The sequence below is a fragment of the Nycticebus coucang genome, chromosome 12 (genome assembly GCF_027406575.1).
Source record: "Nycticebus coucang isolate mNycCou1 chromosome 12, mNycCou1.pri, whole genome shotgun sequence".
NCBI lineage: Eukaryota > Metazoa > Chordata > Mammalia > Primates > Lorisidae > Nycticebus > Nycticebus coucang.
Window position 1 is genome coordinate 108,679,513 of NC_069791.1, and position 26,296 is coordinate 108,705,808.

Consider the following 26,296-nt stretch of genomic DNA (forward strand, 5'->3'; position numbering starts at 1 on the left):
CCTCTGATCTGTAGGTTATACTTCAATAACCAGTTTTTCAAAATAAAGCAGAATAACAGCTGACTACTGAGACCTGGCCCAGCAACTTGTTAACTTGTTTCCATAAGCAGGAGTCCTCAAACCATGGCCCACAGGCAGCATGTGCCGGTGTGATTGTATTTGTTCCCGTTTTTTTTTTTTTTTTGTTTGTTTGTTTTTTTTGTGGTTTTTGGCCAGGGCTGGGTTTGAACCCGCCACCTCCGGCATATGGGACCGGCGCCCTACTCCTTGAGCCACAGGCACCGCCCCCGTTTTGTTTTTTTTTACTTCAAAATAAGGTATGTGCAGTGTGCATAGGAATTTGTTCATAGTTTTTTTTGTTTTTGTTTTTGTTTTTTAATTATAGTCCAGCCCTCCAACGGTCTGAGGGACAGTGAACTGGCCCCCTGTTTAAAAAGTTTGAGGACCCCTGCCATAAAGAGTGGGCAGGCCAAAGTGCAAAAACCTGGAAACAAAAACCTGAATCTGACAGGTGGGCACGCATGCGGAGCAGGGGCCCATCCCTTACCTTCTGCTGTAGGTCCCTCATCTTCCTGCCGCTCTCTTCTGGACACACAGGGCTGCCTGACTGTGGTGCCGGCCCTGGGGGCTTCTCTGGCCCAGCCTCTCTCTCCTCTTCTTGTCCCCAGAATGACTTCCCACCAAACAGCCTGCTGGCAACTTCCTCGGCATTTTCCAGACGGAGCCCCAGCTGGGAAGGGAAGCCAGGGGTCAGAGAGCAGCCCCCCAGTCACTCAGGTGATCAGGAGCAGGGGGGCAGGCATACTGGGGCCTCCTGGTGCCCACCTGGGCTCAGGTAAAGCAGCACAGCCGTGGGAAACCCAGCAAACTCCATATGTGCGTGGCAGGTGCAGAATTCCTGCTGATTCTTTGGGGCTTGTTTCAATATCACCACCCCTGGGAAGCTTTCTCTGAATTCCCAAGGCGCTCTGTTCCCACCTGTTCTGCCCCTCACACACAGCAGATGCTAATTTGTGTGTCTAGATGAAGGCAGGGACTTGTATTTTTCATTTGTGTGTCTAGATGAGGGCAGGGACTTGTATTTTGCTCTCCAAGGACCCTGAAGGCCTGACCTGCTGGGTTCTCGGTTGGATGGACAGCACCCTTTCTTCTGTCCCCTCTTCCTGCCATCTGCCAGCCCATCCTCGCATCCCTCTCGTCCCTCCACCCACCTGCCTCTCCATCTTCTCCCCATCCTTACTTCCCCCACCCATCTCATTCATCCATTTACTTCTCCTTTCTTTCTTTTTTTTTTTTTTTTTGTAGAGACAGAGTGTCACTTTATGGCCCTCGGGTAGAGTGCCGTGGCATCACACAGCTCACAGCAACCTCCAACTCCTGGGCTTAAGCGATTCTCTTGCCTCAGCCTCCCAAGTAGCTGGGACTACAGGCACCCACCACAACACCCAGCTATTTTTTGGTTGCAGTTCAGCCGGGGCCGGGTTTGAACCCGCCACCCTCGGTATATGGGGCCGGCGCCTTACCGACTGAGCCACAGGCGCCGCCCTACTTCTCCTTTCTTATGGACATCTCTCCTTCCTTCTAACCATTCTTTCTCCACTCTTCCCATCCAGATCTCTCTGACAGCACTGGAGGGAAATCCCCAGAGGTCAATCCTTGGCAGATCTGAGCCAGTCCTCTGCCTCACTGGCAAAGTTTGGGTGATGGGCCCTGCTTTCCAAAATTAGAAGTGGTCAGGAGAGGACACAGAACACTCTCCTTCAGATGAGCTCCACAGGCCTGAAGGAAAGAGATGAAGGGCCCCACAGTAATCTACTGGCTGGACAGAGGACACAGGAGTGTTCCCTATCCCACAGATTCCCCCACAATCTGCGTTCCAACACAACAGCCAAATGGTCAGATCCCATCACGTCACTCCCCACCCTAAACCCTGCCCTGCCACCCCTGTCCTCTGATCGCACCATCTCCTCCACACCCCTACTCTGCTTCTTTTCCTCTAACACACCCAGCCTTTCCTTTTCTTGGGATCCTGACCCTTCCTGGTCCTTCTGGGAAAGCTCCTCCACTCTGCATGTGCTATACGCATGCCCATCCCTCAGGTCTCAGCTCTAACTCCTCCTCCCTGGGTGCACTATTGAAAGTCATCATTGCTTTATCAATGTGTTTATTCATTTCTTATCTCCCTCCCTCTCTGTTCTGTGAGCAGCTCCAAGAGGCCAGGGTCTCTCACACTCATCACTGTCCCCGGTGCCCAGCACCATGCCTAGAACATATCAGGCAGAGGATGCATGTTCTTGCGATGGCTGGTGGGTGGGTGGATAGAGAATGAATGAATCAGAGGATGGGTTGATGGATGGATGTGGATGGACATGGATGGAGGGATGACTGGACATCACAGGAGTGAGGGATGAGCGGGTGTCACAGTTCTCAGCCACAGAAGAACAGATGGGCGAGATGGTAGGAGAGAAGATGGAGAGATGGGTGGGAGGGTATACGGATGGTCGGACAGATGGACGACGGACGGACAGATGGGAGGGTAGGTACATAGATAATGGGTGGATAGGTAAGAGGGATGGACAGAGGAACATGAGTGGATGGACAGATATGTGGATGTACCTATGGGTGGGTGGGTAAATGGGTAGATAGCGGGGAAAATGGATGGGTGGATGGATATAGGGACTGGAAGTAGAACAACGGAGGCAAGGGATGGATGGATGGATGGATGAGTGGATGGAATAATTTCTGGCCAACCCCAGGACGGATCCTGGGGTGACTACAGCAAGGCCCTCCTCTTACCTCCAGTAGGTTGAAGGCACGACCCATGACATGGATGGTCAGGTTGGCAGTGGCAGAACGAGGAAGGAAGGAGGCGGGAGAGAAGAGAAGGGTCCTCTCCAGGTTGGCTCCCAGGCTGCCAGTCACTAGGAGAAAGGAAAGCGGGTCGGTTCATTCTGCACCCCTCACACAGCAGAGGCCCAGCTATGAGGGACCACAGCTGGAGACACGGCCACACACCTGGTGCATCCTTCTGGGGTGGGAAACAGCCTTAATCCTCTCAGGACAGAGGGAGTCCGGAGGGTCACACTCCTGCCTGCATCCCCTGACAGTCAGAGAGAAGTGCCCAGAGCTGCCCCTCACCACCAGGTGGCCCAGAATGGCCAAGGTGATTTAGGGACCTCAGCTAGAAAGAGATTCCCATTTGGATTCTGTTTAATCACAACAAAGAGGCAGTCTCAGGATGGGGCTAATCTCTCTTTAAATACACAGAAAACCAGTTTTTAAACTGCACGGCTCTCAGCTGACAACACAGTCCAGAATTACTATAACAACAGAGTCATTACCTGCCTCTGACTGAACAGCATTTCCTTTTAGGATTGCCTTCTCTTCACAGAGAATTAAATTGATTTTCTATTAATGGTAGTGAGAGGACATTTCCTTTTTGAAATAAGCTAAAAAGAGCCAGTTTAGGAAAAGATGGAAGAATTCAGCCGAATGCTATAAAACACCTATCGGACTCTCTTTTATCTCTTCCAACAAGAGCGTCAGGTGACACGGGGATATAGCAAAATATCAAGCAAGTGCCATATAAATAGTTCACCCTCGGGTACAACATCCTTGATCAATATGCCTTCAGGAGCTGGAACTCAGGTCCCCAAGCCTTTGTGGCCCCAGAAGAGGACAGGGGCTGCCCAGGACAGCCATACCTGAGCGGAAAGTGACATCGGAATAGGACGAGTGTTTCCATGTCTCTGGATGGAACTCCTGGCTGAGGATGTCCTCAGGGAGGGTGTCTTGGAGGGCCCATTTCAGTGGGTCATCTGTCTCCATCAGCTGTAGGAGGTGACTCCACACAAAGGAGCCCACTGCAGCAAGTCACAACCAGCAGGGACAGGGCAGTGAGGATCAGACCTGGAGAAAAGACCTTCTGACCCCCATCCCTGGGCCCTGCTATTCCCATACACCGGGTGGTTCTCAGGAGCTGTGCTGCTGAGATCTATATCCTCTCCAAAGAAACAGTGGAAACCGTAGCATTGCCTTAATGGAACTTGGAAATCAAGCCCATGTATTGAATTCTGACATGCTTTCCAGAAGGGAAAGGGGGTATCTCAGGCTTGAAAGTCTGAATCCTAGTTTCAACACTTACAGGCTGTGTGACTTCAGGATGGTCACACTACCTCTTTGAGCTTCCATTTTCTTATCTATAAAATGAACTAACAATCCATCTCACTGGGCTGTTTGGAAAATCAAGACCTAAAAGACTAAGTATCTTTTAGGGTTGGAAAGGGTGGCACACAATCCATGAGGCTCCCTGGTGGGCTGAAGATCAAAATAAGACCCCTTCCTTTCTTTTTCCTAGTAAAAAAAAAAAAAAAAATTAAATGAGATGTTAATGGGAATTAGTCTAGTGGGGAATATTAGAGTCTAATAGGGAACTCTCAGCCGTCAGGCTCTCAGGAAGCCCAACAGGGAGCTTCTGGAACAATTTATCATAGAACAGGGCCAAGACTGGATTTTGGTAGATAAGGCACCCACTTATTCTCATTGGGTAATACACAAGGTAGTACCGCATGGCCACTGTCAAGGTTGAGCCCTGTAGCTGATGCCCCAAGAGGGGCTCTAGTGTCCTATTTGATGCAATTCATGATGAAAGCAGCATCCCATGCCTGAAAGTGCCAAAGCTAAGGGCTACATCTTCTACCTGTAATAGTTACATTTCTTCAGAAGGTGTTTCAGCAATTTCTCTTATGGGAAATTAGCCATAAAGTTAGATCAAAACGACAGCCAAAAGGGTATGTGCAGGAAGTTTTATTTTGGTTGTTCTTTCTAATGGCAAAAGATCAGAAACAAGCTAAATGAAGACTGAAGACTAGCAAATGGACAATGATGCAAGATCCCAACAGAAGACCACGCAGCCACAGATGACAGTTCACATGCCCTGACACAGAAGAGCTCCTGCATGTGTTAAAGACAAAAAGCAAGGGGCACAACAGCAGGTATAATATAATCCTGAGCTGCTGCTGTTGTTAAGGAGATGCATGCATATATACTATGTCCATCTCTACCTTACAAGTTCCGATGTGATACACAAAAGAACTGTTCACAGTGAATGCCTTCCAGAAAAAAGGACTTGGGGCTGGGGGAAGAGGAAGGAATATTTTAAATTTCCATTATCCCTGCCATACATGTTGACATTTTGACCACATGGTTATACTGCACTAATAATAGTTGTAATGATGATACTAATAAAAGCAAAAGTCACACACAGCACTTACAATATTCTAAATGTCCTCATACATTGATTCATCTTATGCTCACAAAACTCTATGCGGGAGGTACTATCATTATTCCCATTTCACAGGTGCACAAATGGAGGTTCACAAGGGCTTAATAATTTGTCCATACATATAGGAATTGGGCGAATTGGAGCTGGGAGTTGAGCACTAGGCTCTTAACCCACTGTGCAATATGGAAGTTTTTTTTTTTTCTTAAGTCAGTTGAACTTATTTTTTGAATTTATACTTTTGGGTTCAGTTTCTTGTCTAAAGAAAGACAAGGTCTCAGAAGGGAACTGAGATTCATAGACACTGTCCTTCCTCTGTCTCAAGAGTCTCATTAGGATACTATGTCACGACCTGGCCAGAGCCAGAAGAGACCTAAGTGACTCCCAGGCCATTTTACAGATGAGGAAACTAAGGATCAGAGAGAAGTGACTTCTCCAAAGTCATCAGTGGCAGAATAGGGACTGGAATTGCCCTGTGGCCAAGGGGGACACACACAGCCACTTGTCTAGATGGCATGGCAGAGAAGAGGGGCGAGAAGGCAGGAGGACCCTGGAGTGTGGAGGGGGAGGATGCTCCTGAAGCCTCCCACACCCTCCCGGAGGTGCCCAGCCAGCCGCCTCCCCACACACCGCTGCTGCTCACCCTGGGTGGACCGCTCTCCTGCCTGGGTGTGCTGCACCTGGGCAAACACCTCTTCACCAGGGCACCTCATCAGAGCCAGGTAGGCATTGATGCGGATCTCAGCATCCTCCTCAGGGCTTTGGTACAGCCGGGAGAGCACAGATCGCTGGTTTGGGCAGAAGGAAGGCCATTACTGGGGACACCCCACCCACCTCCACCCAGGAGTATACTTTCCTGTGTCTGCCCCTGTGCTGTTAGGTGGCCCTTACTGGCTTACCCAAGTTCTTCTGGCACCCCTACCCGAAGGCTTCCCAACACACTTTTACCTGTGGCCTAGTTGTATGAGGTGGCAGGGGCTCCTGTCACCCCAGCCCAGAGCCTCACCAATTTCCAACAAATGAGCCTGGCCACATCCAACAAAACTTTGTTTACAAAAACAGACAAAGGGCCGAGATTTGGCCCATAGCCTGTAGTGTACAAATCTTGCACTAGAGAGCTTGTGACATAAATGGCGTTGGTAATCATGTACATATTTGTGTGTTCATTTGATGAATAATCTGCCTCCCATACCAGATACGGGCTTAGATATAGTCACACCAGCACCTAGCCTGGTGTCCAGCCCATACAGGTGCTCAGTAAACAAGGGATGGATGAATGAATGAAGCAAACTAACAGTGGTTCAAGACCTGCCCCTGCCCACCCCCAACTCAGTGAAATAGCACACAGGGGCTCACATCCACAGAGCAGGGGACCCTCCGGAAGGCCTGGATGGCCCCCACCCTGATCTCAGGGGTGCCGCTCCTCAGGGATGCGCAGTCACTCAGCACTGGGGTGAGAGCCGTGGCTGCCAGGCCAGCATTGCCAATTGCCTTCAGCACGAGCTGGATCTGAAACCAGATGGTGGCAGTGCCATGAGACCTGGGGACTAGTGGTGCCAGCCCCATCTATTCTACCTAGGGATCACCCACTAGACCCAGGGTCCTGAGATTTTGGTTCTCCTCACCTGGCCAGCATCCAAGGGCTCCTGGAAGGTACAATTGGTACCTAAGGCCTCTCCCAGGATCCTCACGAGGGAACTGACACCAGGCAGCTGCCCACAGTCCCCATCCAGAGCAGCACAGAGGTTGTGCACCAGAGCAGAGATACTGAGGAAGGTGCTGGGATGGGCCACTGGGGTCTGCAGCAGTGGCTGGGGACAGAAACCGCACCCCCCACCCCCAAAAGGCTGGTGAGTAGTTGCCACATGCAGACAGGGCCTCGCCCTGAACACACAGATCCACCTGGGGGCACTTCCTAAAAATACAGAGAGAGGCCTAGGGCCCGCCTGAGAGTCCGAATGAATTATTCAGTGTTTAGGACACTTTTAGCCTTTCATGTGCCTCTAGGATGGAGACCTGTGCTGTTGGGCTAATGTAGTGACAGCAGTGTTTGGGAATGTCTGGAGACACGATGGTTGTCACAGCTGGAGGTGGGAAGGGTACTGTTGACATCTAAGAGGCAGAGACCAGGGATGCTGCTAAACGTCCTCTAATACACAACACAGGCCCCCTGCCCTGCCCTGAGAATTATCCAGCCTCAGATGTGAATAATGCCACAGCAGAGAAGCCCTGGGCTAAGTCACCAGTTTGGGAGTAGAACATGGTAGAGAACCCTGAACAAAGCACCAGACCCCTTCCCAGATAGCGGAACAGCTTACTAAGATGTACAAGAAACAAAACCGAAGTTCTCCCTCTGTCATCTACTGTCAGCTTCTCATGCCCCTTCTGCTCACCTCCTTTCTGCAAAGCCACACAAAGGAGAAGCCATCTCTCCCAGGACCCAGGGGCTGCCCAAGGAGAAGCCACCGTCCCTCCACAGAAAGCAGGGGAGCTGGAACCCAGGGGCCAAAGCTCCAGGACCTGCCACCTAACCCAGCCAGCTTCCCTTAGACAGCCCATGGATGGGCCGGAGAGAGGCCATAGGCCACCAGGCCCCTGCCTGTCACTATCCACATCAAGAGCACAGGCGAACAGCATGATATAGTGAGATAATTAGGAAGTGGGGAGTTAGCTATTACCATTGTTTTTAATATAATCTAATTGCAAGATGAGATCATTTAATTTTTGAAATGGCAGTTAATCCCCAGCTCATCAACTGCCTATAAATCTAGCAATCAGTTCTTGCACATAATCATCAAGACCCTCCCCTGGCCCTGCCTTGAAGCATGTGCTCCTTGGGCCTGGTTCCAAGGAGCAGGAGATGCTCCAACCTTCCCAGCCCAGCCAGGGCCAAAGTGGCAGCCACCAGGCTCAGGCAGCGTCAGCCTGGGATCATCTGTCAGAGGCCACCACTCAGATGCCCACCTCCACCACCCCAGGAAGGCAAATGGGAGGGGCCACAGGACAGAGCGCTGGCTCTAGAAGTGAGACCAGTGTGTTTTGTTTAACGAACATTTAGGCGCCACTTGCCACATGCTAGACTCTGCTGTTGACACGTCACACACACTGCCTTTATTATCATTTCCAGTGGGCAGCTGAGGAAGCCAGACAGGGAGTGGTTAAAAAAATTTCAGACAGCCCGGGGCAAGTAGCAGAGCTGGGGCTTAACCCTGGAGGTACAGCTACCAGGCCAGGGGTTAACCCCACACTCCCTGCTTCTTGAAATGCAAATTCTAAACTTATTCCTGAAAACTGCAGGGGTGCGAACAGTGACCTCTTGGCTAGACTGGACCACCCAGAGCAGGGGCGACCAGGCAGCTGTGGGGAAATAGCATCTCTGCACATCTCTGCTCTATTCTTGGATTCATGAGCCTTCACCAGGTCCACGTGACTATGACAGAGTGTGAACACACTTTGCAAGGGTGTGAGTGAGGTTGTGTGTGCACCTTGGCCTGTGTTCTGCAATCTCAGGGTCTGTGTGTGCACTCCCACGTGGACATGCCTTTGCCCAGGTGTATGCAAGCATCCCAGCACACATGACTTGTGCACGTGTGTCTCCAGCTGTGCATGTTATGTGTCTGCATATGCCCCAGTGGGTGTGTGCCTGTGCCCCTATGTGTCCTGGTACACGTGCATGTGAGACAATGCGGGTGTAAGTCCCGCCTGTGCCCACATATATCCTAGTGTTCCTTGGTATATACATGTGTGTTGGGGCATGGATGGCTGCGTGTTCCCCAAGACCCCATTGCGCGAGTGTCCTGCTGTGCATACATGCGTGCCCTGGTGTGTGCACACACATGTATGGGGATGTGTACATCTGCATATGTGTGTCTCAGTGTGTCTCTGTGGGCACACACCTCAGTATAAGGCCTGCATTTCCCCACATACGTGTCCTGGGGACCCGCCTCAGTGTGTGCCTACATGAGTGCACATGGGTCCCTGTGTGACATCTCTCAGGTGTGTGCGTGTGCACCTCAGGGTGTGTTCACGTGAGTCTGGCTGTGCACTTTGGGCTTTCCTGTGAAAAGATGGGGCATGCATAACTTAAAAAAGCACATCCAATGTTTTCCCACATTTGGCAAAAAAGAAAAGAAAACAAGCAGACCTTCCCATTTTCTTTTTTTTTCTTGGAGACAGAGTCTCACTTTGTTACCCTCAGTAGAGTGCCATGGCATCATAGCTCACAGCAACCTCAAACTCTTGGGCTTAAGCAATTCTCTTGCCTCAGCCTCTCAAGTAGCTGGGACTACAGGTGCCTGACACAATGCCTGCCTATTTTTAGAGATAGGGGTCTTGCTCTTGCTCAGGCTGGTCTCAAACTCGTGAGCTCAGGCAATCCACCCACCTCGGCCTCCCAGAGTGCTGGAATTACAGGTGTGAGCCACCGCACCCAGCCCCTGTTTTCTTAATAAAGAGCAGGACACGCAGGGCATGGCTGGGAGGGCAGGGTAGATTAGGTGGAGACAGATGCTCGGACACGCAGGAGGAGGGCCTGCCCACTAGAGTTTTCCACCAGAAACCACTAGAAAGGCTGCCAGGGCAGAGATAAAGCTCCGTGTGTGAGTGTCCTGCTGTGCACCGGGGCACTGTGCACCTGTCCCAGGACCACAGCCCAGTGGGGCCCTGCGGGACTGTGAGGTGAGCTCCTGCCGCTCAGCTCGCTGGGAGCCCAAGCCTGTGAACACAATTCGGTGGCTCTGCCGGGACTGGTGGGGCAGCATCAGGCCTGGGCTCCCAGAGAGCAGTCCAAATGGTAACTAGCTGGTTCCTTGTCAATGGCACCCTGGGGATATGCCCAAGACAACCCACCTTCCTAATCTTCACAAGATCAGAAAGCAGATCTCAGTGCAAAAATCTCTAACATAAGAAGGCTGGGATACACTTCATTTAAAAGTCTGTTTCTGCTATGACAATGGGTAAGGAATTTTTTTTTAAAGGTCTGTTTCAAATAATCACTCTTTTGTATTTTTTTTCTTTTTCCTTTCTTTTTTTTTTTTTTTTTTTTTGAGACAGGTTCTCACTCTGTCACCTAGGCTGAAGTGCCATGGAGTCAGCCTAGCTCACGGTAACCTCAAACTCCTGGGCTCAAGCAATCCTCCTGCCTCAGCCTCCTGAGTAGCTGGGACTACAGGCACCTGCCATGAAAAACCCGGCTAGTTTTTCTGTTTTAAGTAGAGACAGGTTTGTCCTCTCTTGCTCAGGTTGGTCTCGAACTCCTGAGCTCAAGGGATCCACCCATCTTGGCCTCTCAGAGTGTTAGGATTATAAGCGTGCGCCATCGTACCTGGCCATCTTTTAATTTTCAAAGATGGAAAAATAAAATTACCCTCAGGCAAAAACCATTTTCACTTTTCCAAAATGTCTTTCAAGATCGGACCTCCTCCTGCAAACTAGCCCTTCCAGAAAGGTGAGCCAACAAAGCTGAAAGGCAGGGCAGAAAGCCTCAGGACTGTGAGGAGGGAAAGCACTCGCTGGGAAGGATTAGCTGGACTTGACCAAAGTGAAGAGCTTCTGTTCATCCAGAGAAACCTTTAAGAGTAGAAACCGCAGGAGGTAACAAAATGTAGCCCAGTTTGGAAAAGAACAAAGTCCAGACGCCCCACAGCATGGGCGAGGCTCCCAGAGGACAGACTCCAGGGTGCAGGTGAATGCCTGAGCAGGCAGAACTAAGTGATGCTGAGAGGGCCAGATTCCAGGTAACATTTGGGGTCACCAACTGGGAGGGGCACGAGGGAGCCTTCTGGGAGCCAGAAACATCCTCTACCTTTCCCCAGGGATGGTTACACAGGTGCGCAAACATAGGGCAAACATCTGTCTACTGGACACATGAGAATAGCACAGCTTCCCAAATGCAGAGCCTAGGACAGAGTTGGAGCCACATATCCACCAGCTGCAACCAGGTACCCAGGTGGTTCCTGGGGCAGACAGAGCACGTCAGTGGGAAAAGCAGAGAAATTGAAACAGGAGTTGACTTGATAGAAACACCCTCAAGTCAATCTCTTGGCTGTGTCAAGGGCATCCTGGTGATGTAAGGGCTCCTAACGGGGACACTGGCGTGAGGGGTATATGGTAACTCTCAGCAATAACTTTGCCGCTTGTCTACATATATAAAATTATTTTAACATAAAAAGTTTAAAATAGTCTCTCCCTCCCCCCACATCCCTCCCCAGGTGGTACAAAGCAGCCTGGGACCCTAGCACAGGGAAACCCTTGCTGACTAGATAACAGAATAAGAAAACAAGAGTAGAGAGGGATAAGTGGGGGTCTGGAGGTGTCAGCTGCACCTGGAACAGTAAAGGAAGATGCTGGATCCAGGAAGGGAAGATGCTGTGTCCAGAGGTGTGAGACTAGGCAAGGGACAGGAAGGGAAGATGCTGGGTCCAGAGGTGTGAGACTAGGCAAGGGACAGGAAGGGAAGATGCTGGGTCCAGAGGTGTGAGACTGGGCAGGGGACAGGAAGGGAAGATGCTGTGTCCAGAGGTGTGAGACTGGGCAGGGGACAGGAAGGGAAGATGCTGGGTCCAGAGGTGTGAGACTGGGCAGGGGACAGGAAGGGAAGATGCTGGGTCCAGAGGTGTGAGACTGGGCAGGGGACAGGAAGGGAAGATGCTGTGTCCAGAGGTGTGAGACTGGGCAGGGGACAGGAAGGGAAGATGCTGGGTCCAGAGGTGTGAGACTGGGCAGGGAACAGGAAGGGAAGATGCTGTGTCCAGAGGTGTGAGACTGGGCAGGGGACAGGAAAGGAAGATGCTGGGTCCAGAGGTGTGAGACTGGACAGGGGACAGGAAGGGAAGATGCTGGGTCCAGAGGTGTGAGACTGCACAGGGGACAGGAAGGGAAGCTACTGGGTCCAGAGATATGAGACTGGGCAGAGGACAGGAAGGGATGATGCTGGGTCCAGAGGTGTGAGACTGCGCAGGGGACAGGAAGGGAAGATGATGGGACAGAGGTGTGAGACTGGACAGGGGACAGGAAGGGAAGATGCTGGGTCCAGAGGTGTGAGACTGCATAGGGGACAGGAAGGGAAGATGATGGGACAGAGGAGTGAGACCACTTTCCGGAAAGGAAGAGGAAGATGCTAGGCCCTATGAGCCAACGGCCTGCACCTACCTGGCTCCCTTCCCCACGCGTCCCTTGTTGGTGCTGTAATGCCCTAACTCCATTTTGTCCATAGAGCCGGACTTACTCCATTTTGCTAAGGACTTAGCTGGGGGCTTTCAACAATAGGAAGCTCAGGTGAAAGCTGCAGAGTTAAGCAAAATCTGCAAAAACCTGAGAAAGGACAGCTCCCCCTGTAAGCACTCCCCTTACCTACAGATCTAATACTGCTGGTGTTGGCTCTTGTGAAACTGGGCTTGTGTTAAGGACTCCCCCGCCCCTACCGAGAGCACCTTATAAATGGTTTCCACTCTCTTCTTCTTGGGGTCTGGAGACTTGGAGGCATAAGTCGGCTCTGGGCCCCGCCAATCAATAAAGGACCCTTGCTTAATTTGGACTCAGTGTGCTGGCATTTCTCTATTCCACTGGCTTTGGGCATAACGGTACAGCAGCCACACCACCCTTTCCCTAATGCTCTGCACATGCCACACCACTCAGTCCACACAGTCCCCCATTATACCAATTGGGGAAACGGAGGCTTGGGAAAGTTAAGCACCTTGGCTATGGTCACACTAGTAAGTGACAGAGCTAGGATTTAAAGCTGCGAAGTCCAGAGCCAGCTAGTGCTTTTAGCCACCACACTCAGGCCAAACACATGAACAAATGAATGGGTGAGGGAAAGGAAGGCCGGCAAGGTGAGCCAGCTTCAGGGAGATTGACCCTGCCCAGCACTGGCAAAGCCGGGGTGGGTCTTGGATGGTGCCAGTATCCTTGGCGGCCAGCGTGGCATCTACTAGGCCAAGAACTATGGGTGGTGCCTCTTGGGGCCCTCACTGGCACCTGATTCATGTCTGCTGAGCAGAGTCAACAACTGATAAGCCCCATCCTATCCCCTCAGCCAGCTCAGGGGTCTCCGATATTCCCTGTGACCCTGGCCACCAAGCACCAGCTCGGACCATTTTCACTCCTGCTTCCTGTTGGCACCCTTAGATTCCTCAATCCCTCACCCACCATCCCCCAGGCAAGGGAGGACACCCCTAAGGTCCAGGGAAGGGCAGAGCAGCCTCACGCCTTTGGGCAAGCAACACCCTCCTAGGGCCCCATGTTCCTCATCTGCAGAATTGGATGATAAGAGCATCCTCTCCATAAAGACAGCGAGAGGGAAATAAGACCCCTCACACTGGTGCACGTTGCTGCCCTTGTTTCACACAGACCCCCCAAACTCAAGCCTCAGCAAGTGCTTGTGTTTATGACAACAGCAGCTCTCACTTAACATGCTCAGATTTTGTGCCAGACACCAGGAGAAAAGCATCACACAAAGCATCTCACTCTGAGCTTAGGATGGATGTGCTAGTTCCACCCCCTTTACGGATGAGAAGCCAGGCTCAGAGAGGTTAAGTCACTTACCTGGAATCACACAGGTAGAGGCACATTGTTGAGACTTGAACCCTGATCTCAAATACTGAAGCCTGCCTTGAACCTGACCTAGCAGGCCAAGAAGAAGGCTGGCATAAAACCAGGACAAGAACGCACTGCCCCCAACCCCCGCCCTGCCTCTAATCAGTCTGGACAGGGGACACAGGAGTCAGGTGGGATTAGGGGCTCACCAGCAGCACATGGACCATGGCATCAGTGGGCTGCGGGATGAAGGCCAGTGACCAGAGCCACGCCTCTGCCTCGTCCTCCTCCACCTCCCCCGACGAGATGAGCTCCTTCATGAGGCCCACGCAGGGCTCCGTCCCACAGGAGGGCAGGGCGTCCATCAGCGGCTGCCTGAGAGTGTCACCAAAGTGACCTCCATATTCTGAGCAGCTTCAAGCCTCATCTCATCCCAGGGCTTGGAGAGAGACGGGAGGGACACACCCACACTCACCCTCACTTGGGAAGGGGCAGCCCAGCTGGGGCCTGCGTTCTTAGCACCCGTGGGGACAGTGACCCAGTACAAACCCAGCAGCTCTGCCCAGCAAGGAAACATGAGTTCAGACCCCCTGCTCTGCTGAAACCCATGCAGGCAAATGTCACCAGGTAGTAGCAGGGAGAATCCCCTGAATTGAGCAAGAACAAACAGCCTGCAGCACCTTTAATTTAAACCTCTGACACTCTCAGCCCAACAAGGGGGTATTTATTTGGTTTGAGTTTTTTGTTTGTTTTTAGATTACAAAAAGGTAGAAAAGCTTAAGAGGCCACCAAGCTGTCCAGCCTTTATGGAATGGAGGGTCCGAACTGGGACATGATGAATGAACTCAGGGTGGGTCCCAGGTCACAGCAGAAAGGGGAGGCTCCCAGAGCTCGGGGTCATACAAGGTAGCAGGATATCAGGGGGTAAGGGGCAAGTACTGGGCCTCCCAAACCGTGAACCAGATCCCCCCCAGCACTACACACACCGTCTGGCCCATAAACAGTCTCTGAACCTCAGTTTGCACATCTATAAAATAGGGATGTTGGTGACAAAGCTGCCCCATCCCCATTAAGGTGACAGTGCGTCCTTAGGGACACCTAAGACACTTCATCTGGGGAATATCTCTCTGTTCTTCCCACACTCTCACAAGTATCAGCCCTCTCAGAAACTCATAGATTTGGGAAGGGCTTTCCCCCTCCCTGACTCCCAGTATCTAGGTGGACAGGTGAGACACAGGGCCTTGTGGGAAAACCCAGAGTGACCAGGACGGCATGTCATGGGGAGAACAGGCAGCTCCATACGACAGCGCAGACATCCCTCCCCACATCAAACATTACAGCATACCTGAGTCGGATATCATTTATATTTAAATACCCAAAAATTGGATGGAGAAGTACAGACCACCTGGATTCAAATCCCCACTCTGCTGTATGATTTTTGGCAAGTTTCCTAGCTGTTCTGTGCCTTGGTTTCTAAACTGGAAAGGATGAACTACCCCACGGGGCTGTTGTGATGATTAAATGATTGAGTACAGATAAAGGGCTTGAAAAGGGGTCTATTCATTAGCTATTACAGTATTTTATGGCCATTCAGTGAAATGTTTGGCAAAGTTAATTTTGCAGAGGATAGAGTTTCTTTCATACTTTGGAGTCAGTAAAATTGTTTTAGGACTCAAAAAAAAAAATTTTTTTTTTTTTTTTTTGAGACAGAGTCTCAAGCTGTCACCCTTGGTAGGGTGCTGTGGCGTCACAGTTCATAGCAACCTCAAACTCTTGGGCTTAATTGAGTCTCTTGCCTCAGCCTCTTATGCATCTGGGATTACAGGCGCCTGCCACAATGCCTGGCTATTTTTTGGTTGCAGTTGTCATTGTTTGCCAGGCCCAGGCCGGGTTCAAACCTGCCAGCCTTGGTGTATGTGGCCAGTGCCCTACTCACTGAGCGATGGGTGCCGAACCAGGACTCAAAATATTTTTTAACATCTTTGAAAAGCTCATGGGGGCCTAGTAGATGGCTGGACTCTGGAAGGCCGCAGCCCTGAGCTGCTGGGGTTGGCTCCTCAGAGGTTCCCCTCTGGGACTGGAAGTCTTACTCTCCTTGGCTGGCCCTAGAGCAGCAGGGTCTGGGTGGTGGTGGGTTCCCTGCTCCTCCCAGCCCCCTTACCCCCACCCTGAATTTCCACCCCAGCAGGCATGTACCCAACGGTGCATTGGGATGCTAATTCCAGCAAGAGGGTCCCTGTCTAGGAGAACAATGGTGGTCTTTATCTGCCAGGCTCTTCAGCTTCCAGTCTTTGACAGGACGGGGCTTGGGCCCCGTGGGAACCTCCAGGCTCCTGACTTAATCTCCTTGGTACACATCCCCAGACTGTAGAACAAGTCAGTGTCATGGGGTTAGGATGACATATTATCATCCATCCCTCACTGGGGACCCAAGACAGTGCCAAGACCACTCCGGACACCCACACACACAAACCCGGACAGAGGCCCTTACCCGTTGTCTGGGCATTTAAAGGAAGAATGTTGCCAGAGTTCCATCAGCTCATCTGCAGAAAGGCCCTGGAGCTCAGACACCAGCGTCAGGAACAGGTCCGTGGCCTGGGATTCAGAGGATGGACATAAGATACCCAGCAGCCTGGGGGAACCCCAAAAGGTCTCCCCTCCACCCTCTGCCTCCAGGGGTGCACTTTCTCCAGGGAGAAAGTGGGAATGGCACTATTGCCTTCTCTCAAGGGGTCACAAGACCCAGTGAGAAGAGGCTACAGCTCTGGCTCTGGCCTCCCCCCACTGCACACCCACCTCCCAGCATACAGCCTGGTCCATTTGTATTATTTAATTCAACAGGTTTTTACAGAGCACCCACAACATGTCTGGGACACACCACAGACATGGCAGTGAAGAGAGAGCTCTGCTGTCCGTCTGTGGGCTGGGCAGTGAGCTTGACAGAAGCTCAACAATGTCGCTAGGATTATAACCTAATTAATGTAATGACCCTTATAGTATTTCATATATTTAGTGAGGTAGCAATCTTTTCTAATTCCTTTTTTTTTACAGAATTATTAACAGTCATGGCTAATAGAGGGTGTTTGAGTGTTGCTGAGGATTCAAAACTCACAAAGAAATAAAGGACTCTACTCAGGGAGTACCCCTGGGGTTTTGGGAGACGTTTGGTTTAGGAAACCTGCCCACCTTCCCTCTTTGCACCCCTGTAGTCTCAAGTTTGGGGCATCAGTGGCCCCCAGGCTTCTCCTGGGCTCAGTGGAAGCCAGGCCTAAAGCCCCTCCCCACTCAGGATCCACTGACACTGGGACCTGCTGCCCTCACCTGGGGCTCTGCTGCTCTGTGGTGTTGTAACCAAGGCCCTGGGCACTCGGTCTAATCTCAGCAACATGCAGGCTGCAGAACAAACCTCTCGCTGACCAGCACGACCCACCACCAAGGTCCAGGCAGCCTTCCCAAAGTGCACATGCTGTTGGCGGAGCCAGGGGCCACCTTGAGCTCTGTGCTGACTTCCTCCCACAGGACACACAAGCCTGCCCTGTACAGGCTGACTGCCACATCACACCTGGCCCTGACCACTGGTGGCCTCAAAGACTCTTTTTTTTCTTAAGACTCTTTCTTGACCCAGTTTGGGGCAGCTTCCCTGAAGACTCTCAACTCTAGACTTCTTCCCTCCTTCCTAACAGGCTCAGCTGCACTCCCCCGGGCTGGAGGCCACCTTTCTGCAAATCATCCATGGTTTCCTGGCTGGGAAGGGACACATGTGCGATGGCACACCACCATGCCTGGCTGAGCATCTGCCCGTGTGTGGGTGGCTAGGGTCTACCTGGAACTCTCCTCTGCTCTGGGGAAGCTTCTCCTACAAGTGTTAGCCTCGGAATCAGCCTTGCAGAACCAGGCATGGTAGATGGGGTCATGGGAAACTCATCCTGGTCTCCTCCATCAGGGAAAGAAAAAATTCTGAGGCAGGAAAAGAGCAAAGCTGGGAAGGGTACAGGGTGGAGGCAAATGGTATAAGGCTCCTGCCTACATATCCAGGGCGGAAAGCTGCCATGGCCCTCGCCACCACCGACATCCTATAACGATAACAGGAGCACAACAAGGAGCCATTACCATGTATCAGCAGTGTCCAGTTACCTGCACCCTGTCATTTAATCCTCCAGCACCCTATGAGCAGGGTTGTCATCATCCCCACTTGACAAAGAAGAAAAGTGACAGTCAGAGAGCATTTGAGTCACATGCCAGCAGTCACACAGCTACTTGGTAGCAGAGCTGAGACTTGAACCCAGGTTCCAGCTCCCAAACCCATACTCTAAGCCCGCATCCTATACTCAATCATTGTAGAGAAATTTTATTTATTTATTTGCTTTCTTTTGTTTTTGAGACAGAGTCTGACTCTGTTGCCTGGGCTAGAGTGCCAGGGCTTTCAGGACAGCTCACAGCAACCTCAAACTCCTGGGCTCATACAATCTTCCTGCCTCACCTCCCAAGTAACTGGAACTACAGGTTCTCACCACCATGCCCAACTTTTTTCTGTTTTTAGTAGATGTGGGGGATACAGGGGTCTTGTTTGGTTCAGGCAGTTCTCAAAGTTCTTAGCTTGAGCGATCCTCCCGCCTCCCCTTCCAAGAGTGATATGATCACAAGTGTGAGCTGCTTCAATCGTGTAGCAAATTTCCCTGTGGTGTAAGTACTCCCACCCTGACTCCCTTCAAGCCACCAATGTGCAATCACTGCAGACACATGGTGGGGGGGGTGGATGAGCCGTGTCACATTACATGTGTTTCCACAGTACATCAAAACAGACATAGCTCACCTCAGGATGACAGTGAAGTGTAGCAAAATAACCAGGTAGTAGTAGTTTGAGTACTTACCACCTTGTTTCTAATATTATTCTTTTTATTTTTGCAAACTTATTCATTGATTGATACATATTAGATGTAGATATTTTTAAAGTACCTGTGATAATCTGACACATTTATATAATCCAGTGGGGTAACTTAGTTATCTTTTCATTATGCTACGAGCATTCAAATTATTCTCTTCTAGCTATTTTAAAATATATAATTGATTAATGTTAATTAGAGTCATCCCGCTGATCTAACACCAAGTCTAATTTCCGGTACCTAGGTGTGCATTTGTACCCATTAATCAACCAACTTGATACATCTTGATGTTTGATAATTGCGATGTTTTAACCACCAGCCTGCAGGATTCCTGGAAATCTACCTGTAAGTTCTCTGAGTCAGCATTAGCCAGCCTCAGCACATCACTGCACTGTCGCTAAAGCACACAGTTACACACAGTCAGCCCTTAATAAATGCCTGAGACTTGGGTTCCCTATTCTTAGAACACACAGGGGTGGCGAGGAGCTGGGCTCTCTCCCAGGCGTCCTCCTTGGCAGCCTGACCCACCCTGTGTCTCTGCCCACCTGCCGGAGGCTCGCTTGCCTCCTCCTCCCTTGCTCCCTGGGGACGCCTATGGCCATTCCCTTCCCACCCGCTGCCCCCCACATGGAAATGTGGGGCCTCTCTGCAGAGGGGCAGGGGGGGAATTTACTGTCTTTTGAGTATTGAGTCCTGGTTTTGTTTCTGGACTGAAAAACAAATCTTGTCTCCTGCCCACCATCAATGGGGGGGGCAAAGGCATTTCAAGCAGAAGCCACAAGTCCATCCCCCTGGCAACCAGGCAGGCCCCCAGCCCTCCGGACAGCCCAGGAGCTGCCTGCTGTGCACTGATGTGTCCCTGGAAAGCCATTTTCAGGAACAGGGTCCTCAGCAATTCACCCCTCAAGCCCAGGGGACCTCCCTGGTGAAAATAATTTTCTTTTAAGCGCTATAACTAAAGGATGTCACACAGTGCGTGCCCTCAGGGGTCAGCGTAGTCAGTATCCAGGAGGGGAGGCACAGGCCCACAGCACACCTTGCCTTGAGTCACCACTGCCAGGGGAAACGTCTGGGCAGGGGTCAGGGAGGGCTGCTGGGCCCTGGCAAGAGGAAGCAGGCCTGTCTTCCCCACCACTTCTCAAGGCTCAGCAATGCACTGGTGAGAACACAGGTCAGAGAGCAGCAGTTCTCAACTGGGGACATTGTGTTCCCAAGGGAAGTCTGGCTGTCACAGCTGCGGAAGCAGGTGATGTTGGTATCTAGCGGGTAGAGGCCAGGGATGCTGACCATCCTACAATGAACAGGATGGCCCCCTTACCCCAGCAAAGAAAGTTCAGGCCCAAGCCGTCAGTAGTACCCACGGTGAGAAGCCCTGCTCTGGGCCAGGCTGCTCTGTCATTCACTAGCTGGGTGGCTTTGAGCACATTTCCTAAACTCTGCAAACCTCAGTTTCCTCTTCTGTGAAACAGGCACAATAAGAATTTTACTAATGGGATTAAATTAGATGACAAAAGTGAGGCCCTTCACTTATTGCCTGAGCATATAGTAAGTGCCCAATACGAGCGCAGTGGGTCAAATGGCGGCCCCCAAAAAGAAAAGTCCATGCCCTAAGCCCTGAACTGTGGCCCTGATTCGGGAAAAGGGCATTGCAGAGGTAATTAAGGGTCTTGAGACACAATCACCCCAGATTATATGGATAGGCCCTGAATACAATGACATGATTTTCTTCCCCGGGGAGTGAGGGTGCTAAACTTTCTCTCTCAAGCACTTCTCCTTGGGTGCTGGTATAGGGCCCTACCTCAAAACAAAACAGGCATGGAGGAGAACACACATCCGCGTCTCAGAAACACTGGATGATCACAAGGAAGGAACTGGCCCGGCATCTCGAGGCTTCTAAGCCCTTCAGGGCTGTGCCCCTCCCTGTCTCATCCACCCCTTGACTTTAAGCAGCTGGGAGTTGTGGGGCGATGCCTGGGATACCTGTTTCTGACTTGGTTGTGGAAAGAAGTTTTCAGTGCCGAGGCTTAGCTGTAACTACAGACTTCCGACAGATCTCTAGGCCTGGGGAATTAGACCACAGGTCCAACAGGACTAGTTTGTCCCTAAACAGGTAACAAAAGCAAGCCCTTTAGCTATTGAGATGAGAAAACGCCTTCTCTCCACTTGGACTGGGCCACTGGCTTGAGACACATCATCTAGACATCATCCTTGTTTTTGCAACCAGGCCTAGTTGTGCAGTGGACAACCCGCCCATCCGTACATAGCAGCCCTGATATTAAACATCTGGGAGGCTGGGCCATAAAGAATAGGAGCAGGAAGAGAAGGGCATCCAGGGACTCAGTCCCAGAGAGAACTCTGGCCTGGGGCTGGAAAAGCCACTTACCTCAAAGCTCGTGGTTTGAGCCAGGCACAGCCTCCTCACTAATGTGACCGCTGTGGCCACCGTGGCCTGGGATGGCATCTCCTCCCACTCATATAGCAGGCTGCTTGGAGTTACAGCTCCATTATCTGGATCTGAGATGGGAAGGCCTGGGTGGGATGAGCACATGGGGAAAGCCAGAGTGAATCAGAAGGGCCCCTGGGAGCCACCTGCACCCTCTGCCAACACTTCCTTCCACATTTTCTAGCAACAGGTGAGTGGTGTGCACCAGGAAAATCACAGCAGTGCACCAGGAAAATCAGGGCAGTGCTACAGAGGCAGGAAACTCAGGCCGGGCACAGTGGCTCACACCTATAATCCTAACACTCTGGGAGGCCAAGGCAGGTGGATCACCTGAGCTCATGAGTTCAAGACCAGCCTGAGCCAGAGCAAGACCCCATCTCTAAAAACAGCCAGGCACTATGGCAGGCACCTGTAGTCCCAGCTGCTCAGGACACTGAGACAAAGAGGTCACTTGAGCCTGAGAGTGTGAGGTTGCTGTGAGCCATGATGCCGTGGTACTCTACCAAGGGCGACAAAGTAAAAGGGCAAAAAAAAAAATGTGGCAAACACCTGTGTGCCCATCAGTGGGGGGGGTGGGGATGCTCAAATCCACATGGCCCACTCATGCCAGGCAACGCTGAGCACCCTTCAACAGAAATGGGGCAGCTGGACATGCCCTGCCATGGAAAAATCTCCAAGCTGAGAGTGGCCAAAGAAAGATGCAGAAAAATATGGCATAAAAATAAAAACAGACCACCCGAACAGACACCTGAACTCACATTCCTGTGAGTACATAGGCTGAATCCAGAAGGACTACTACACTCCAGGAAAGGTGTCACCCGCTGGGGAGGGATCAGAGGGCTGGGAGACAGAGAGAGAGGGGGCTCACTTTTCACTATCTCCTTTTGCACCATGTCAGGTGTCACCTTGTCAAAAAAAATATCTCAATCTCACTCATGCATTGAACCCTGCAGCTACTTCCTAATTAAACATGGATAATGACAGAAACTGCCCCTGTGTCACTCTCCTCACAACTGTGATGTGGGTCTTTCCTGAACCTTGCTCTGATGCCCACCGTGGCTACAGGTCTTCCTTGAACCCCCAATACACACCAAACTTGGCTTCAGTGGACTGCGCTTTAGAAATGCTGCCCACCATGGTCAGGCTGTTCCACGTCCGGACACTCACCCTCACCATGTGTGTGTGTCTGACTCCACACAGGTGCACATACACACCCACCTGTTCCTGAGACTTCTCCACCCCTCGGTGCCTGCCCCAGGGCCTTTGCACTCCTTGCTCCTCCCAGATGCCCTTTCCCACATCTTCCACAGCCCACCCCTTCTCCTCCTTCAGTAAGAATGTCACTTCCTCAGAGAGACCCTCCGACCCACCCATCTAAGTCACTGGCTCTCACATGGCCACCACGTTATTTCATTTCTATCACGTCAATGTCTCAAACCACCTTGTCTGTGTTTTGCTCTGTCAGTGGTTTCTTTCTCATAGGAAAATGTCAGCCTCAGAGTGACAGGGATCAAGCTGGCTGTGAGTACAAGCCCTGGAGCCCAGGCAGGGTCTGAAGACCCATTGAGGATCTTCAAAGTGTGGAGGATCTTCAAAGGTTACAATCTGTAAGGTAACCCCAAATATGTATAATATACATATTTTGTGCTCCCAAATATGTATAATAAAGGAAACTGAGGCACAGAGACAAGACAGGGGCCCAAGTCACACAACACAGAGTCAGAATTTGAATCCAGTTCCATCTCTAAAAGCCTCTTGGGAATGAGAGAAAAAACATTCAAAAACTTAGCAATACAAGGGAATATTATTCACCAAAAAAAAGGAGTCTAATTCTTCTTTTTTTTTTTTTTTTGTGGTTTTTGGCTGGGGCTGGGTTTGAACCCGCCACCTCCGGCATATGGGACCAGCGCCCTACTCCTTGAGCCACAGGCACCGCCCAGGAGTCTAATTCTTGATAACAACGTGGATGAATCTTGAAAACACTGGGCTGAGTGAAAGAAGTCAGACGCCAAAGGTCACGCTCTGTGGCTTCATTTGTATGAAGCATCAAGACAGGCAAATAATCCACAGGGGTAAAAAGCAGACAAGAGGCTGCCTGGGGCTGGGGCGGCGGGCGGATGGGGGCAGCAGGCGGATGGGGGCAGCAGGCAGATGGGGGCAGCGGTGGCAGCTAATGGGGCCAAGGTTTCTTTTTAGGGTGATGAAAATGTTTTAAAGTTGACCGTGGTGGTGGTTGCACAACTTAGTGAATTTACTAGAAGCTATTAAATTATACATTTTATTTATTTATTTACTTTTATCTTTATTTTTTGAGACAGAACCTCAAGGGCAGCGCCTGTGGCTCAAAGGAATATGGTGCCAGCCCCATGTGCCAGAGGTGGTGGGTTCAAACCTAGCCCCAGCCAAAAACTGCAAAAAAAAAAATAAAAAGAGAGAGAGAGAGCGCCTCACTCTGTTGCCCTTGGTAGAGTGCTATGGCATCACAGCTCACAGCAACCTCGAACTCTTAGGCTTAAGTGATTTTCTTGCCTCAGCCTTCAAAGTAGCTGGGACTACAGGTGCCTGCCACAATGCCTGACTATTTTGTTGTTGTTGTTGCAGTTGTCATTGTTGATTTTTAGCTGGCCTGGGCCAGGTTTGAACCCACCACCCTTGGTCACCCTCGATGTATGTGGCCGGCGCCCTACCCACTGAGCATGGGCACCGCCCAAATTACACATTTTAAACAGTGAGTTGTATGACATGTGAATTCTCTCTCAGTAAAGCCATTGAAAAGAAAAAAAAAACCAAAAGATGAAAATCTCATCCAACTCAATGGGATGCCCCCAGATCCTGACAAGCCCAGGTGCTTCCAGCCTCTGCTGGTTTGGGTAGCGAGGGTGAGGGTGTGGGTGTGGGGATCTCAAGCTGGGATCCTAAACAGGGTTCCAGGAGCCATGGAATTTGGGGACGCCCCAAGGCTCTGTCTACTGGGTTCTCCCTCAGGCAGTGCAGCAGGCCTGTCCACCAAGGCACACAGATACCACACTGCAGGGCTTCAAGTACTAGCTCCACCTCTTATTCACTGTGTGACCTTGGACATGTCATTTGACCTCTTTGAGCCGCAGTTCCCTTATCTGAACAAGGTAACTAGTAACAGTACCTTCCTAATGGGGTTCTGATGAGAATTAAATTAAATCATGCACATAAAGTGCCCAGCACAGTTACCAGACTACAGTAAATACTTTCAAAATGTCAGCAGTAAGAATTACCATCCTTATTTCATTATTCTGGAAAATAGCTGGTTTCTAGACATGAAAGAGAAATCTCTTTCCCCCAGATGTGGGCCTTGCTTGTTTCTTTCCACGCAAAGATGTAGGAAAGAGCTAAACTCTGGGGAATGCTGTCTGTTGGCAGGCCCCTGCTGGGGTTTCTCGGGAAGTCTGAGTCAGCATGCCCCCAAAATAGGCAGACTGAAGGGTCACTGGATTTAAGGGGAATTCTTCCACAAAAGCTGGGAACAAGAAGATTCCGTGTGCACTGAGGATGTGCCAGGGAGAAAGGACAAGACTAAACTAGAGCCATCTGAGCCTGCAGAAAGAGTCTGGAGAAACTTCTAGAAGAGGCTCATTCTCCTGACCATGGACATTTTTAGAAATGGTTTAGGGGGTTCGGTGCCTGTTGCTCAGTGATTACAGTGCCAGCCACATACACTGAGGCTGGTGGGTTTCAATCCGGCCCAGACCTGCTAAACAACAATGACAACTATAACAAAAAAATAGCCGGAGGCAGCGCCTATTGCTCAAAGAAGTAGAGTACCTGCCCTATATGCCAGAGGTGGCAGGTTCAAACCCAGCCCTGGCCAAAAACTGCAAAAAAAAAAAAAAAAAAAAAAAAAAAAAAAAAAAATATATATATATATATATATATATATATATATATAGCCAGGCATTGTGGCTGGCACCTGTACTCCCAGCTACTTGGGAGGCTGAGGCAAGAGACTCTCTTTAGCCCAAGAGTTTGAGGTTACTGTGAGCTGTGACACCACAGCAGTCTACAGACGGCAACATAGTAAGACTTTGTCTTAAAAAAAAAAAGAAATGATTTAGGGGTGCCCAGGCAGGTACAGTCTAGGCGTGGAGCTTTGGAGAGAGGGAGACCTTTGGAGCGGAGGAGCTTTGAAGGGGAGAGCTTTGGAAGGGAGAGCTTTGGATGGAGTCTAGGCGTGGTCAAGCCCCTCCAGCCAGAGGAGGCTGTAAGGTTCCTCTGAGGGTCCCCACACTCAGACACGTGCCATGGTCAGCGTAATGGCCATCTGGGGAAGGGCCATGTCACCTGTGCGGGTTGGGTCCGGGGGCATGTCATCCAGCAGGGTGAGTGAGGAGTAGGTCCACATCTGCACAGCACTGGCCTTCTCGGAGAGTGGCCCCACGGCATCCAGCTCAGTGCAGAAGGCCTCCCTCAGCACACCAGCCTGGAAGCTCTGCAGACAGGTCAGGTCGGAGGCCAGGCCAGGCTGCAGGACCAAGGGGGTGAGGGGAGAGACAGCTGAGGCCCCTGAAAACTGCAGCAGCTAGAACTAAGGGGAGGGGCCAAGGGGGCACATGAGAGCATCAGCCGCCCCACCCTACCCCACCCCCCCACCCCACCCCCGCCCCAGTGAGGGCTCATCCCAGCTCCACCCAGCTCCCACTGTGACCTGCGCAGGGGCAATGGCAGCCCAGGCAAGGCAAGTGAGAGGTGAGGAAGATGAGGGGAAGCAAGAGAGTCCAGTAAAAGGTAACCACAAGCAGAGGAACAGCAATCCCCAGCCTGAAAACACCAGAGACAGCGGAGTCTGCAGGTGGCCCTTTGCTAAGACTTATGATAACAACAGTCAAGACTGACCACCCTCTCCTTGCCCTCCTACAGATGTTCACTGTTTACAGCATACTCACATCTTCAGGCAGGGGGGCAGGAGGGAAGGAGAGGGTAGGGGACGCAGGGGGAGCTTTGGAGAGAGGAGAAAAGGAAGGGAGCTTTGGAGGAAGGGGGAGCTTTGGAGAGAGGGAGACCTTTGGAGCGGAGGAGCTTTGAAGGGGAGAGCTTTGGAAGGGGGACGCTTTGGAGGGAGGGAGCCTTGGATGGAGCCTTGGAATGGAGGGAGCTATGGAGGGAGGAGGGGGAGCTTTGGAA

General features: G+C 51.2%; 1 protein-coding gene across 1 annotated transcript in view; it reads right to left on the reverse strand.

The window, feature by feature from the left end:
* Positions 1 to 26,296, reverse strand: part of LOC128562067 (uncharacterized) — a 152,631-nt gene that overhangs the window by 119,123 nt on the left and 7,212 nt on the right. The window contains 10 exon segments of the mRNA XM_053556665.1: positions 548 to 730; positions 2,797 to 2,921; positions 3,705 to 3,863; positions 5,925 to 6,069; positions 6,638 to 6,790; positions 6,907 to 7,092; positions 14,026 to 14,191; positions 16,308 to 16,411; positions 21,083 to 21,228; positions 25,457 to 25,637. Coding sequence (XP_053412640.1) covers positions 548 to 730; positions 2,797 to 2,921; positions 3,705 to 3,863; positions 5,925 to 6,069; positions 6,638 to 6,790; positions 6,907 to 7,092; positions 14,026 to 14,191; positions 16,308 to 16,411; positions 21,083 to 21,228; positions 25,457 to 25,637 — 1,548 coding nt within the window.